Here is a 16,643-nt window from a genome sequence, read left to right on the forward strand (position 1 = left end):
GAGATTAAAACTTTATTGAAATAAATCAGAAAAAATACATTCAGAAATACAGAATATTAGAGTATCATTATCATGCACATCCCTTCATACAATACAATGACATGAATCACATATTTTCTTTGGTACAGCTCGTGTGATTTCTATGTGTTTGCATGAGATGAATGTGTTTCATGAATGCATGGATTTGGGCCCCCTCCCTTGCTCCCCTGCTCCCCTGCTCCCCATACACTATAATGGGAAAGTATTTTCCAGTGACCCTGTTATTTTTATGTTTTTACAGTAATGTAAATTAAATATCATCAGTAAAAATAAGACATTTCCATTGAAATCATAAGTTGTTGTTTTTAATGTACTGCAGCATCAAGACCTTCCAGGTGATTGTATAATTATACAGGAGCTTGCTCCCTTCCTCCCTCAGTAAATGTGTTTGTGGTGCCCTCTATGGGATTTAATAGTACACTGCAAGTTGTACATTCATTCTGTAAATCCATGCTCTGCCATGCCATGGTGAAGAGGCCTGTTACTCTGTTAGCACTCTGAATATATTCTTTACAAGGTGAAAGAAACTTGCACCAGCAACTAATGTAACCTCTATTAGAATCATTTACTACATTAAAACACACACACACCTCACCTTAATATAAATATGTGCTGCACCAGTAAATAATTTAACTTATATTTAAATGATCATTAAATTAAAAAAACACCCCCATCACCTTAATATAAACCAGTGCTGCACCAGTAGATAATGTCAGATTAATATAAACCAGTAGATAATGTCAGATTACTATAAACCAGTGCTGCTCTGAAAAGCCCCCGCTTGTCATTGTGGGTGCTGGTATCTCACGGCTTGAAGTACTTCTCCATCTCCTCCTCCTCCTCCTCCTCTTCCTCCTTGTGGAATATCTCCCCGTCTTGTTTTCTCCAGCGCAGATTAACACCGTCCATTGGAATGTTCTTGGAGAGGTGCTCCCGAATCTGAAACAGCAGCACAAGAAACACAGTGTTATCAAGGAGCACCACATCTCTCTGTGTATCTATCAGGGAAACAAGAGGACACTAGAAGGAACTAAAAGGGAAGCAAAGTCAACGTGAGATTAGCTCATCAGTGTCACACAAAGTCCAGTACACAGGAAGCAGTGTCAGTTTGGATTTCTGAAAGGGAATGTCACCTACCTGCTCTAAAATGGCTTCGCTCACTTTGGGGTCCTCAAGATTCATTCCTTTGGGTACGTTTAGTTTGATCCTTGCTGTTGCCATCTTATCTGTGCAGACAAACAGAAGAGTTCACACAGCCATTAAATAAACTTCATGTCAAACAATAAGACCCCACGTAGTGTGTAATGTGCAGCACAGAAGAGTTCACACAGCCATTAAATAAACCCCATGTAAAACAATGAGACCCCACGTAGTCTGTAATGTGCAGCACAGAACGGGAGCAGCGTTCCCTCAAAGCTTTTTAGATTCTGAGAAATTTGCCGTTTTCACTGAGAAAGGGTCCATTATCAGTGAGAAACCTTCTGCCACGCATTAACCCATTGAATGTATTCATTTTTTTGCACAAATTTGAAACAATATTCCAACACAAGTATCTCAAATTTTGCAATTTGCTATAGATTTAAACAAGACATTTATTGTGGATCTGCCTCTGATTCTGAATCATCCGCTGATTATAAATATAAAATGCATATAGAATTTTTATGTAGTGTATATTTACCTTTCTGAAGCCTGTCTGAGATCCTATCATAACTGCAGCCCTGTCAGTTGTTCTCATAGATATAGACAGCATGCTTAACTGGAGGCTGCATGGATTTGCTTTATCCTACCGTATCAAACACGGGCGTCTGCTCTGCCTTCAATTGGAACTATCTTTAGGGATACTGATTTTCCATTCTTGGGAATAGCAAATAATTTTTTTCCCCACAATTTTTATCAATGTATGAATAACTAAAATGATTTCCATTACACGAGAGTAGATGTTAAAACTTCATGCTGATTTGAACTCGGCTCTCGCCAAGATAAGCACCAACTAAGACGTAGCTTTACAGTAAACTAATGTGATCCATATGTGTCTCCATCCATTTATGTTTCCTTCCATATGATGATGTAGATATCCTTCTGTCTGGTGTTAATGGCTGAAGTGTAATGCTGGCTCCAGGGATCAGCTTATTTTGCCTCCCTGGCGCATCAGCACACACAACGGCTGCGATGCTGGCTCCGGGGATCAACCACAGTGCGGCCTCCCCAGCGCATCAGCATGAAAACCATCTGGATTGAGCTAAGTAGGGTACATCTCTGGGGTTTTCATTTGAACAAATATAATGTAAAATAAGTAAATTAATTCATATTACCACAATTATTTTACTAAGCCAAGAGTTATTTTAACAAGACTCTTGTTTCTGTAATAGTAAGTGAAGTACCTGAAGTCACTTCAAAAGAAACAAGGACCAGGGTTCACAAATGGAGATTAGATAAAGGGGCATTCAAAACAGAAACTAGGAGGCACTTTTTAACACAGAGAATTGTGAGGGTCTGGAACCAACTCCCCAGGAATGTTGTTGACGCTGACACCCTGTGATCCTTCAAGAAGCTGCTTGATGAGATTCTGGGATCAATAAGCTACTAACAACCAAACGAGCAAGATGGTCCGAATGGCCTCCTCTCGTTTATAAACTTTCTTATGTTCTTATAATGTTGATAGACATCATGGCTAAGAATTCTATTCGAGTTCAGTTCAGAAACCACATGTCCAGCACAGCTGTGAGAATCATGTTTACACTCTTCCACTGTCACTGTAGTTCTGTCTACAAATGAAGGTGTTTTGAAAAGACCTGTTTATCTTATTGCTGGCAGAACAATAACAATCCAAAATATTAAACCGTTTAGTAACAGTGCAGCAATGTCACGTGAGAGTAATTGTCACGGGGTGACGAGTTTAAGTGTTATATGGGCCCTTTATTATTTATTTGTGTTTGCACGTTTTATTTGGTTTATATTTATTGTGTGTATTTTTTGATATGTATTTATTTGTTTGTGTTGCACGAGATTGTTTGTTTTGTTGATGTACACTCTCTCTCTGCCAACCCAGACTGACAGTTATGGCAGAACCTTGATGACAGGGAATGTAATGTAGCGGTAATTGGGCGAGGCACTGGTTTAAACTACTACTACTACTACTACTACTACTACTACTAATAATAATAATAATAATAATAATAATAATAATACAGAAACAGAGGACGCAGCCAAGAGCAGAGGCAGGAACCAGGATAGAAAGAAGCTGTGGCGGATCGGGTGAATTGGATGCAGTGGCTGAGCGAGTGGAACGAGTATTTATGAGAAGAGCTGACTGGAGGATTCGGCTGGTGTGGTGAAGCGGCGGATTTGAGAGGAAGGCGAGAAAGTACAACAGGAAGGGCGTGTCGACTAGCCCTTCTGCAGAGTTAAGTGCCTCTCAGATTTTCAACCTTTGTTTTGGTGTTTTGCACCATAGAGGAACGCTGAAAACAGAAACCACTGTGAATTAGTATTTTAGATACCCACTGCATCTGGTTTTAGTGTGCTGTGTACTTACTCCCATACACAATTTTATACTCAATATACCCAATTTGGTTCCGCCTCTGCGGTAGTCGTAATATATGTATTGATTTGCTGCTGTAGTCGTAATATGTGTATTGAATCGCTGCTGTAGATAATATTAATTATTGATTGGCTGCTAGTAGTTACCTATTTTGGTCTGAATGATTTAGTTCTGCATAAATATACTACCACAATTCTACTGTTACCGTCCTGAACTTAGTTTTTCACTTTTTTTTTAAACAGTACTTGCCTGGGTTTTTATTCTTTTAAGACAGATTGGCTGCGTGTTTTTGTTTTATTTGTTAGTTTATTGTGAGTTTGCACAGAGAAGATCCTTTGGCTTCTGACGTGACCGGCAGCTACTCTAGTGGATTGGAACCACTAGTTTGCAGAACCACGCAACAAACCGACTCTCTATTTCTAATAAATGGTCCTTGCCTTGTGACTGACGTTTCGTCATTTGGACTGTGTGGTCTTACTGTGTATTGTGTCTAATTATTGTATTAACCCTGTTGTGTTTTGTGTGTGTATTTGATTTAGTTTGTTTTATTCAGTGTCTTTTCATTACTTTGCTGTTTTTTATATTAATCGTTTGTTGTTTTCTTTTGTTATTAGTGGGTTTAATAATTGGTGTATCTAACAAAATAAAACTGCTGTCCACTAATTACAGTTTTTTTGGTGTGCTGTCCATTACTGGGTGTTGGTTAGCCGGTGGTGTGGCTCCCCTCCAGAATATAATTGAACCTGTGTTTCTCTCTTTAGTCTGAATTGTTTAGATACTCAAATATATTTCTGGGGTACAAATCCCCAGTGGCGTAGTCGGAACTTGTATAATAGCATGCCCTGCAACATAATCCTATCTGTACAGTACTGCACAGCTTCAGTTTAGCGTTTTACTGATATTACAATAGCCAGGATAAATATGAAACACTGATAAAGGCGTGTTGAGTGACTCGTTGCTCTAAACTGGTTCACTGCTGTTTATCACCCGATTGTAATTTAAATAGCGCCCCTTTTAATGTAAACGCAGAATTAATCCTCCCAGTTGTTTCTTTGCTAATTCTGCATTTTTGTTATTTGCAAGATTTAACAAGAGGCGTGTCTCCAGACAGAATGTCTTTATGAAACAAATGGTGTGTAGTGTAGTGACCACATCCTTTACACAGTAAAGCAATCACTTTCCTTTAAGGAACATATAGCTAGAAAAATAGCTTTGAGCTTGTTTCTTCATTGTCAGAAAATCTAATTTAATTTAAAAAAATGCCTTGGTTTAATATTGCTAATTACAGCTTTATTAAAACACAGGTAGCATAGCAAGAAATAAAGTAAACAATAATTAAACACTTTGAACGCAGTGTCTTAGATCTCAGTTTTCAGTATAGTGAACGCAGTGTCTTAGACCTCAGTTTTCAGTATAGTGAATGCAGTGTCTTAGACCTCAGTTTTCAGCATAGTGAATGCAGTGTCTTAGACCTCAGTTTTCAGCATAGTGAATGCAGTGTCTTAGACCTCAGTTTTCAGTATAGTGAATGCAGTGTCTTAGACCTCAGTTTTCAGCATAGTGAATGCAGTGTCTTAGACCTCAGTTTTCAGCATAGTGAATGCAGTGTCTTAGACCTCAGTTTTCAGTATATTGAACGCAGTGTCTTATACCTCAGTTTTCAGTATAGTGAATGCAGTGTCTTAGACCTCAGTTTTCAGTATAGTGAATGCAGTGTCTTAGATCTCAGTTTTCAGCATAGTGAATGCAGTGTCTTAGATCTCAGTTTTCAGCATAGTGAATGCAGTGTCTTAGACCTCAGTTTTCAGTATAGTGAATGCAGTGTCTTAGACCTCAGTTTTCAGTATAGTGAATGCAGTGTCTTAGACCTCAGTTTTCAGTATAGTGAATGCAGTGCCTTAGACCTCAGTTTTCAGCATAGTGAATGCAGTGCCTTAGATCTCAGTTTTCAGCATAGTGAACGCAGTGTCTTATACCTCAGTTTTCAGTATAGTGAATGCAGTGTCTTAGACCTCAGTTTTCAGTATAGTGAATGCAGTGTCTTAGACCTCAGTTTTCAGTATAGTGAATGCAGTGTCTTAGACCTCAGTTTTCAGTATAGTGAATGCAGTGTCTTAGATCTCAGTTTTCAGCATAGTGAACGCAGTGTCTTATACCTCAGTTTTCAGCATAGTGAATGCAGTGTCTTAGACCTCAGTTTTCAGTATAGTGAATGCAGTGTCTTATACCTCAGTTTTCAGTATAGTGAATGCAGTGTCTTAGACCTCAGTTTTCAGTATAGTGAATGCAGTGTCTTAGATCTCAGTTTTCAGCATAGTGAACGCAGTGTCTTATACCTCAGTTTTCAGTATAGTGAATGCAGTGTCTTAGACCTCAGTTTTCAGCATAGTGAATGCAGTGTCTTAGACCTCAGTTTTCAGCATAGTGAATGCAGTGTCTTAGATCTCAGTTTTCAGCATAGTGAATGCAGTGTCTTAGACCTCAGTTTTCAGCATAGTGAATGCAGTGTCTTAGACCTCAGTTTTCAGCATAGTGAATGCAGTGTCTTAGACCTCAGTTTTCAGCATAGTGAATGCAGTGTCTTAGACCTCAGTTTTCAGCATAGTGAATGCAGTGTCTTAGACCTCAGTTTTCAGTATAGTGAATGCAGTGTCTTAGACCTCAGTTTTCAGTATAGTGAATGCAGTGTCTTAGATCTCAGTTTTCAGTATAGTGAATGCAGTGTCTTAGATCTCAGTTTTCAGTATAGTGAATGTAGTGTCTTAGATCTCAGTTTTCAGCATAGTGAATGCAGTGTCTTAGACCTCAGTTTTCAGTATAGTGAATGCATGCTTTGTCATTGTTGCCGTCTTGTTTGCTTTTTTGTTCTCTCTACATGTTTATGACTGGCAATATGATCTTTTAATGGTATTGACTCATACATGATCAACGGCAGCACAACTTGAACAATAGTGTCCCACCATCCTCATAGAGATAATCAGATTTTGTTAGTTTGTGCAGCTGTCATGTTGAGTTTCAGCAGAGACACGTGAATGAAGTCACCTAAACTCAACTTGCAAAAAAATGCATATGTATGTCGTCTTCAATTACTATACACTTAAATGTGTATTTTCGACTCTAAATTAATATTTTGATTACATTTTTACCAGTTTCTAAATGCTTGATATGATATTTCTCATATCAAAGTATGAGTATTGTGGTTTTTATTTATGTTGACTATTTATACTTCTAAATAATGCAGTAAGATTATGCTTCAAAAACGTTTTCCATTATACGACGAGTTAAAAACTGCGATGTTCCTAAACAGCACCGAGCAGCCCTCTCCATAGAGGCAGAATCTCCAGACGCCTGCTTCACCCGCCCTGAACTACTGGATTCACTGGAGCCCCAGCGAGCTCTGTATTAATGTGACGCGCATTTTAACAGAGAAATCAGAGAATCACCTGCAAGACACACGCAAATATGCTTATGTTAATGCTTTGCACGAATGCTCTCAAAATGAGATGTTGGAGTCTCGAGTGAGGTTGATATGTGATAACTTGTAAAAATTAGTAAACTGAGTGGAAGGTTGTTGCCAGTTACTGTGTAAAATGTGCGCATTTTAACCTTAGAGGAAACGCTGAACTTGAGTACCTAGTGCTGGTACACAAGAACACAAGAAGCAGACCTGTAGAGGTAGATTTTCAAGGATGAACTCTTGTGTTTAGATGTTCAGATGAGTGGCTAATGTTAGGGAAGTTTTCAACAGTACAGTATAAACAGTGTTAACTGTAGACACTGCAGCATAGCCTACTGATGAGAAAATCATCTGAGTGCAGGGTGCCATTGTCAGGCAATACTTTTTGCTAAAATAAAGACTAAGATTATGTGTCCTGGACAATATAATGTAACTCTATACATTAGGATTCCAAACCGAAAGACAACCTTCTGCTCTCCTAGTGTTGTTGCTGAATAGTTGCACACACTCTCCCACAACTCATATAGCTCTAGTGGATCACATGACACATGAGGGGGGCTGTCAATCACACTGAACAATCTGCCATCTTCAAACTGCACTTACCTTGAGAGAGCGGAGCGGAAGGGGGCCTTGAGGATTCTGCTTCTGTAAAAAGAAAAAAGAAAGTTATAACAATGCCAGATTCCTGCTGTGGGTTGTGAATCACACTGAAGTGTTTAATCTGCATACCTTGAGAGACTGGAGTGGAAGGGGGGCTCGAGGATTCTCCTTCTGTAAAAAAAAAAGAACGTTTATAACAAAGCCAGATTCCTGCTGTGGTTCTGAATCCACTGAAGTGATTACACTGCATACCTTGATAGACCGGAGTGGAAGGGGGGCTTGTGGGGTCTGAATCTGTAAAGAAAACACACAACAACAAGATTTAGTGTTTGTATTTTTCAAATGCATTTAAATGAAACTGTGTCTATGCTGCTGTCTCCACCTGGGCAATGCTGAAAATGACATTCTTTACTGTTTTCAAATAAATAAAATAAATGGACCATAAGAATGTAGAACAAGATTTAGGGGTAGATGTATTAAAGTGTTGTGCCTGTCGCAATAATCGCAAACCAGTTTCAAACGAGTCAGAAGTCCAGGGTGAAATGTACTAAACAAGCACAATGCTGTTAGCGACTTTTTAGGGAATGCTTTCCGGCAGCAGTTTTTCTTTAGATGAATATGTAATTATGGGTGTTCCTGCATAAATTCACATAAAGGGGCGGAGCTAGTGCAAATGAGGGTTCCATATAATAAGATGTACTAAAGCTGTTGACAATTGCGACAATTACAGTTGCATCAATTTAAGAACTTTTGAAAGCATGTTTTAAACAGTCGCAATTGTTGCTGGCATTTCCCAGTCTGCTTTTTCTCGTGCGTTGCTAGTTGTGCTCAATGCATTTTTGTAGTGAACACCCAAGTACCTCATTTTAATTAAAGACGGTGTACTTACAAGCCTTGGGAGCAATAGACTGCACACATGTGCCACTAACCCCTCCAGCTCATTCTGAGCATCTGTATAGGACCGTGATCTATTGTGTGTTAATTGTATTGGCTAGGCAATGTTAAAAAATAGTAATTTTTTTTTTTTTAAATCGCTAAAATCATTTAGTTTCAATTTAAAATAATCTTTTATTCACATTGTACACCAATGTATGCAATGCAGCAGCATGATGTATTTTGTGTTACCGGTAGGCTAAAGTAAAAAGAAAGTGTGCTATGTGGTGTTCATTTGATTTTACTGATGTACTGTATACTGTATAGGCCTACTGTACAGATTTCTATGTTTACATAATGTAATGTGTAGCATACCCAGAACACATTAGTGTTATTTCAGCACAATGATTTACATTTAAAATGCATAAAGCTCTATAAATGTATGTGTGAAGATCCACATCCCCAGTCTTCAAAAGAACTTTCTGCTGTTTTAAAAGTTCAAAGCCTGGTTGATGTCTGGAGGAATTTATATTAAAGCAGTACACTTGGGTTAAAAGTAATATGTGAGCACGGGGTTGCACAGAATTAATTCACGTGCTGGGATTCAAGTGAATAATTAATTAGTAATTGAATCCCAGCACAACAGTATATATAGATGCACGTTTCTTTCAGTCGGGGTTGGGTGTTCGAGAGTGGAGAACGGGTGAGAGAGAAGGAGAACGTAAAAGTAGTAAAGTGAAATCTAGAAGTGTTTGTACTCGCCGTGTTTGTTTGTCTCTCCGTGCACCGTTTGTTAAGTGTTTAGTACGTTTTGTTTGTCTATTTATTTTGGCTACAAGTGCCGTGTCCTGTTTTGTGTTTAAAACCTTTTATTTTCTGTCTGTTAATTATTAAATGCTGAGCGCGATCACGCGCTCAGCCTCACCAAAACCCCAAGTCTCTGTTGTTTATTTCCTGCATCTGGTCTGACGCCACCCACTCCGGCCGTCTTTGTGACACGTGGTGTCCTGCGTGGGATCTACAGCGCCTCCAGGACTCAGGCCAGAGCAGGAACCGCATTTTTGGATTAAAAAAAAAAAAAAAAAAAAAAAAAAAAATGGCAGAAGACGCCATCAAAGTGCGGGACTGGATGCTGGAAAATGCTGGGCTGGAGGCCCAGTCTATACCAGTAGTCGTCCGGTTCCTGCGGTTTATGGATAGGGAACGATGGGAGGCTTACGAGAGGGAACAGACCGTAAGCACCTGGGAGGAAGGTGTGGGGTTGGTCCTCAGCTACCTGGAGGCAATTATAAGTGGAACAGCAGCCCAGGTAGCAGGTCCACCAGCAGAGGAAGAATGCCTGCTGTCCCCGTCTCCACCAGCAGAGGAAAAATGCCTGCTGGTTTTGCGTCCACAGCCCGAGCGGGAGGAGCCAGAGCGTCCACAGCCCGAGCGGGAGGAGCCAGAGCGTCCACAGCCCGAGCGGGAGGAGCCAGAGCATCCACAGCCCAAGCGGGAGGAGCCTGAGCGTCCACAGCCCAAGCGGGAGGAGCCTGAGCGTCCACAGCCCGAGCGGGAGGAGCCAGAGCGTCCACAGCCCGAGCGGGAGGAGCCAGAGCATCCACAGCCCAAGCGGGAGGAGCCTGAGCGTCCACAGCCCAAGCTGGAGGAGCCCGAGCGTCCACAGCCCAAGCGGGAGGAGCCCGAACGTCCTACGCCTGAGTGGGAGGAGCCCGAACGTCCTACGCTTGAGTGGGGGGAGCCCGAACGTCCACAGCCCAAGAGGGGGGAGTCGGTGCGTCCACAGCCCAAAAGGGAGGAGTCGGTGCGTCCACAGCCCGAAGAGAGGGAAGTCGGGGCTTCCACAGCCCCAGGACCCAAGCTGCCAGCAGAGGGAGAATGCCTGCTGGTTCCACCTCCACCAGCAGAGGGAGAATGCCTGCTGGTTTCCCCGTCAAAGGCGGAGCCGCACCAGTTCCCTGCAAGAGAGGCAGAGCAGCACCAGTCCCCTGGAAAAGGAGGAGACTACACGCTGCTCCCACCTCCATCGGCAGGAGACTACACGCTGCTCCCACCTTCACCGGCAGGAGCAGAGCAGCCGGAGCTGCCTCTGCCTCCGCCACCTACACCGGCAGGAGCAGAGCAGCCGGAGCTGCCTCTGCCTCCGCCACCTCCACCGGCAGGAACAGAGCAGCAGGAGCTGCCTCTGCCTCCGCCACCTCCACCGGAAGGAGCAGAGCAGCAGGAGCTGCCTTTGCCTTCACCACCACCACCGCCAGGAGCAGAGGAGCAGGAGCTGCCTCCGCCACTGCCAGAAGCAGAACAGCAGGAGCTGTCTCTGCTTTCCGTACCTCCACCACAGGGAGTACGGTGGCCGGAGCCCCAGAAAGGGGAGCTGTCGGCCACGAAGAAGGGGGAGGAGGTCTGGAGACCACCAACCCCAGCAGCAGTTTCGCTGCCGGAGATCGTGGGGGAGGTCCGGAGACCTGCTCCCACTGCAGCAGTTTCGCTGCCGGAGATCGTGGGGGAGGTCCGGAGACCTGCTCCCACTGCAGCTTCTTCGCTGCTGGCAGTACTGTGGTCGGAGCCCCACCAAGGGGAGCTACCGGCTACGAAGGAAGGGGGAGAGGTCAGGAGACCAGCATCCCCCGCAGCAATTTCGCTGCAAGCATGGACCAGCAGGCTGTCAGCCGTGCCACTACCGGCAGGGGTGCTGACAGCATTGCCAGCCATGGGCCCACTGAAGCCTCCCTTCCCAGCCTGAGACTTTGTCCTGGACTGCTGGATTTTTAAGGGGGGAGGTGGCCGTTGAGGCCATGTGTGCTGCGCACAAGGGGGGGTATATGTGGCAATGCGCCCCGCCCCTGTGTGCATTTGTGTGTTATGTGTTGTGTGTTGCGTGCGTGTGTAAATGTTGGTGTATAGATTGGTACACGGGATATAAACGGGTCTGTGTTTCACGTGTATTTAAAAAATGTAGATTTGTATTTAGGCACGAGGAGGGCACAAATCACTTCACGTGCTGGTTAAAAGTAATATGTGAGCACGGGGTTGCACAGAATTAATTCACTTGCTGGGATTCAAGTGAATAATTAATTAGTAATTGAATCCCAGCACAACAGTATATATAGATGCACGTTTCTTTCAGTCGGGGTTGGGTGTTCGAGAGTGGAGAACGGGTGAGAGAGAAGGAGAACGTAAAAGTAGTAAAGTGAAATCTAGAAGTGTTTGTACTCACCGTGTTTGTTTGTCTCTCCGTGCACCGTTTGTTAAGTGTTTAGTACGTTTTGTTTGTCTATTTATTTTGGCTACAAGTGCCGTGTCCTGTTTTGTGTTTAAAACCTTTTATTTTCTGTTCTGTCTGTTAATTATTAAATGCTGAGCGCGATCACGCGCTCAGACTCACCAAAACCCCAAGTCTCTGTTGTTTATTTCCTGCATCTGGTCTGACGCCACCCACTCCGGCCGTCTTTGTGACAAAGACAAACAGTTTTTAGATTTTTAACAGCATTTTGGGTCTCCGGGAGGCAGCAGAGTATGAGATATAGTAGTATACGACAATGGTGAGACATTGGAAAAAAACAAATAAAAAATTCTTTCACCAATATACTTTAAATACAACCAGGGTTTTGAACCAGACAGTTGAAGAGCTTGATAGAGATATTGAGAATAGAATAAAAAATTACTCTCAATAGTGATGAAAACATATTCCGGTCTCAGAGAGAAAAAATAAACTCTGAGCAGCCAGCTGGAGGAAAGAGTGAAGGGTTCCCTCATCTGTTCTCGTTTCACACAGCTAAAGGACATGGACACACCCACCAAATTATTTTTCAATCTAGAGAAGAAGGTGGAGAGTAAGCAGTTGTTTTGTGTGCATCTGTAAGAAGAAATGAACAGAGCAGCTGTGTATTTCTACACCCAGCTGTTTAGTGCGGAGATGAGGAGCAAACCGCTCTACTGCACCAGAACCTGCCCAGCTTGTCTCAAGAAGAACCCCTAGAAGCCATTTTGACACTGCAGGAGTTGACGGAGGCAGTCACTCAGCTGTCACCAGGGAAAGCCCCTGGGATTGATGGCCTTCAGGCAGAGTTTTATAAAAAGCTCTGGCCAGTGATTGGAGACCGTTTCCGGGTTTTGCAAGAGTGTGTTAGAGAAGGAGAGCTGCCTTTGAGTGGTCGTCAGGCTGTGATTACACTGTTGCCAAATTCCTAATCTACATTAATGTGCTATTCCTAATCTACATTAATGATTTAGATTCTAGTATAGTAAGGAAACTTGTTAAATTATTTGCAGACGACACAAAAATAGGAGGAGTGGCAAACACTGTTGCAGCAACAAAGGTCATTCAAAATGATCTAGACAGCATTCAGAACTGGGCAGACACATGGCAAATTACATTTAATAGAGAAAAGTGTAAAGTATTGCATACATGCAATAAAAATGTGCATTATAAATATCATATGGGAGATACTGAAATGGAAGAAGATAACTATAAAAAAAGACCTAGGAGTTTATGTTGACTCAGAAATGTCTTCATCTAGACAATGAGGGGAAGCTACAAAAAAGACCAACAAGATGCTCGGATATATTGTGAGAAGTGTTGAATTTAAATCCAGGTTAGTAATGTTAAAACTTTACAATGCATTAGTAAGACCTCACCTAGAATATTGTGTTCAGTTCTGGGCACCTTGTTTCAAAAATGATATTGCTGCTCTAGAAAGAATGCAAAGAAAAGCAACCAGAATTATCCCGGGTTTAAAAGGCATGTTGTGTGCAGACGGGCTAAAAGAATTGAATCTATTCAGTCTTGAACAAAGAAGACTATGTGGCGATCTGATTCAAACATTCAAAATCCTAAAAGGTATAGACAATGTCCACCCAGGGGACTTTTTTGACCTGAAAAAAGAAACAAGGACCAGGGGTCACAAATGGAGATTAGATAAAGGGGCATTCAGAACAGAAAATAGGAGGCACTTTTTTTACACAGAGAATTGTGAGGGTCTGGAAACAACTCCCCAGTGATGTTGTTGAAGCCGACACAGGTAAGACCACTATTAAATGTATTTATCTTAATGCTAGAAGTCTCAGAAACAAAATGTTAGAACTTGAAGCTACTGCACTAACAAGTAACTACGACGTGATAGGTGTTACAGAAACTTGGTTGTCTGAGAGTGATGGAGACGAATATAATATTAGTGGGTACACACTATATAGGAAAGACAGGCAGGACAGAAGAGGCGGAGGGGTAGCGCTATACATAAGAAATAGCCTTGAAGCCCAGGTGTTAAATCAGGACAAAGAAAACAATGCAGAATCAATATGGGTCAGAATAATGGACACAAATACAAAGGGCATAATAATAGGAGCATGCTATAGACCGCCAAATTCAGACGCTGAGCAAAATAATCTGTTATACAATGACATTCGAAATGCGTGTAGAAAAGGAGAAGCCATACTAATGGGGGATTTCAACTTCCCCTGTATAAAATGGGAAAACCCAATGGGGGGCACGACGGACGAAATTGAAATGGTGGAAATGACAAATGACTGATTCCTAACGCAATTTGTCAAGGCACCGACTAGAGGGGAGGCATGCCTTGACTTAGTCTTTTCAAATAATGAAGACAGAATAACTAAAACAGAGGTCAGAGAGCCATTGGCAAACTCAGACCACAACATGGTCTCATTTGAAATATTTTTTAAAACCCCAAAAGTAATGACTAAAGCTAAGGTTTACAATTTTAGAAAAGCAAACTACAAAGGTATGAAACAGAGACTAACAGAAGTAGATTGGAGTAAAATAGAGAAAACATCCAAAGAAAAAGGGTGGCTGTTTTTTAAAAATGTAGTACTAGAGGCACAAAACAATTACATCCCAAAAGTAGACAAATCTAAATCTAAAACAAAATGGCCAAAATGGTTTAATAGATCAATTAAAAAAAATATTCAGCGAAAAAAGGCACTTTACAGAGCGTTTAAAAGGGAAAAACAAAGCACACAGAAAGAGTACTTGGAACTGCAAACACAAGTCAAAAAGGAAGTTAGAAAGGCCAAGAGAGAGATAGAAATCAATATTGCTAAGGGGGCTAAAACCAATTCCAAAATGTTTTTCCAATATTATAACAGCAAGAGAACATTCAAAGAGGAGGTTAAATGTCTAAGAGACACAAATGGCAAAATCATAGATGAAGAAAAAAAAATAGCAAATATATTAAATGATTACTTTTCACAGGTTTTTACAAAGGAGGACACGGACAACATGCCCCACATGTCGACCTGTTCCTATCCAGTTTTAAATAACTTTAGCATAACAGAGGCAGAAGTGTTAAAGGGACTAGGAGCTCTTAAAATAAACAAATCCCCTGGGCTGGATGAGATCCTCCCAATAGTACTCAAAGAAATGAAAGAAGTTATTTACAAACCGCTAACCAAGATCATGCAACAGTCTCTTGACACAGGGGTTGTACCAACAGACTGGAAAATAGCAAATGTAATACCAATCCACAAAAAGGGAGACAAAACCAAACCAGGTAACTACAGACCAATAAGCCTGACTTCTATTATATGTAAACTTATGGAAACTATAATAAGATCCAAAATGGAAAATTACTTATATGGTAACAATATCCTGGGAGACAGCCAGCATGGTTTTAGGAAAGGGAGATCATGTCTAACTAACCTGCTTGACTTTTTTGAGGATGCAACATTGAAAATGGATAACTGCAAAGCATATGACATGGTTTATTTAGATTTCCAGAAAGCTTTTGACAAAGTCCTGCATAAAAGATTAATTCTCAAACTGAACGCAGTAGGGATTCAAGGAAATGCATGCACATGGATTAGGGAGTGGTTAACAGGTAGAAAACAGAAAGTACTGATTAGAGGAGAAACCTCAAAATGGAGTGAGGTAACCAGTGGTGTACCACAGGGATCAGTATTAGGTCCTCTGCTATTCCTAATCTACATTAATGATTTAGACTCTGATATAGTAAGCAAACTCGTTAAATTTGCAGACGACACAAAAATAGGAGGAGTGGCAGACACTGTTGAAGCAGCAAAGGTCATTCAAAATGATCTAGACAGCATTCAAAATTGGACAGACACATGGCAAATTAAATTTAATAGAGAAAAGTGTAAAGTATTGCACGGAGGCAATAAAAATGTGCATTATAAATATCATATGGGAGATACTGAAATTGAAGAAGGAATCTATGAAAAAGACCTAGGAGTTTATGTTGACTCAGAAATGTCTTCATCTAGACAATGTGGGGAAGCTATAAAAAAAGGCCAACAAGATGCTTGGGTATATTGTGAAAAGTGTTGAATTTAAATCAAGGGAAGTAATGTTAAAACTTTACAATGCATTAGTAAGACCTCACCTAGAATATTGTGTTCGGTTCTGGTCACCTCGTTACAAAAAGGATATTGCTGCTCTAGAAAGAGTGCAAAGAAGAGCAACCAGAATTATCCCAGGTTTAAAAGGCTAAAAGAATTGAATCTATTCAGTCTTGAACAAAGAAGACTACGCGGCGATCTGATTCAAACATTCAAAATCCTAAAAGGTATAGACAATGTCAACCCGGGGGACTTCTTTGACTTGAAAAAAGAAAAAAGGACCAGGGGTCATAAATGGAGATTAGATAAAGGGGCATTTAGAACAGAAACTAGGAGGCACTTTTTTACACAGAGAATTGTGAGGGTCTGGAACCAACTCCCCTGTAATGTTGTTGAAGCTGACACCCTGGGATCCTTCAAGAAGCTGCTTGATGAGATTCTGGGATCAATAAGCTACTAACAACCAAACGAGCAAGATGGGCTGAATGGCCTCCTCTCGTTTGTAAACTTTCTTATGTTCTTCTTATGTTCTTATGTTCTAATGGGATCCTTCAAGAAGCTGCTTGATGAGATTCTGGGATCAATAAGCTACTAACAACCAATCGAGCGAGATGGGCTGAATGGCCTCCTCTTGTTGGTAAACTTTCTTATGTTCTTCTTATGTTCTTAAAAGGAGATCTAAAAAACTGAAGAATTGGCGCCCCGTCTCACTCTTGTGTTCGGATTATAAAATATTTTCAAAAGCCTTGGCCAAAAGACTGAGGGAATGTATTCACACCGTGTTTCATAAAGACCAGTCATATTGCATTCTTGGAAGGA

The 16,643-nt window shown here is 41.3% G+C and overlaps 1 protein-coding gene across 1 annotated transcript in view; it reads right to left on the reverse strand.

The window, feature by feature from the left end:
• Positions 1-209: 209 nt before the first annotated feature.
• LOC117422808 (macrophage mannose receptor 1-like) overlaps positions 210-16,643 on the reverse strand; it is a 43,275-nt gene continuing 26,841 nt past the window's right edge. The window contains exons 8-12 of the mRNA XM_059015708.1: positions 7,890-7,931; positions 7,767-7,808; positions 7,641-7,682; positions 1,177-1,265; positions 210-978 (exon numbers count right to left, since the gene is read on the reverse strand). Of these exons, the coding sequence (XP_058871691.1) occupies positions 844-978; positions 1,177-1,265; positions 7,641-7,682; positions 7,767-7,808; positions 7,890-7,931 (350 nt within the window). The 3' untranslated portion in view covers positions 210-843. The remainder of the gene's footprint in view (positions 979-1,176; positions 1,266-7,640; positions 7,683-7,766; positions 7,809-7,889; positions 7,932-16,643) is intronic.

Source organism: Acipenser ruthenus, chromosome 51 (genome assembly GCF_902713425.1).
Source record: "Acipenser ruthenus chromosome 51, fAciRut3.2 maternal haplotype, whole genome shotgun sequence".
Taxonomy (NCBI): domain Eukaryota; kingdom Metazoa; phylum Chordata; class Actinopteri; order Acipenseriformes; family Acipenseridae; genus Acipenser; species Acipenser ruthenus.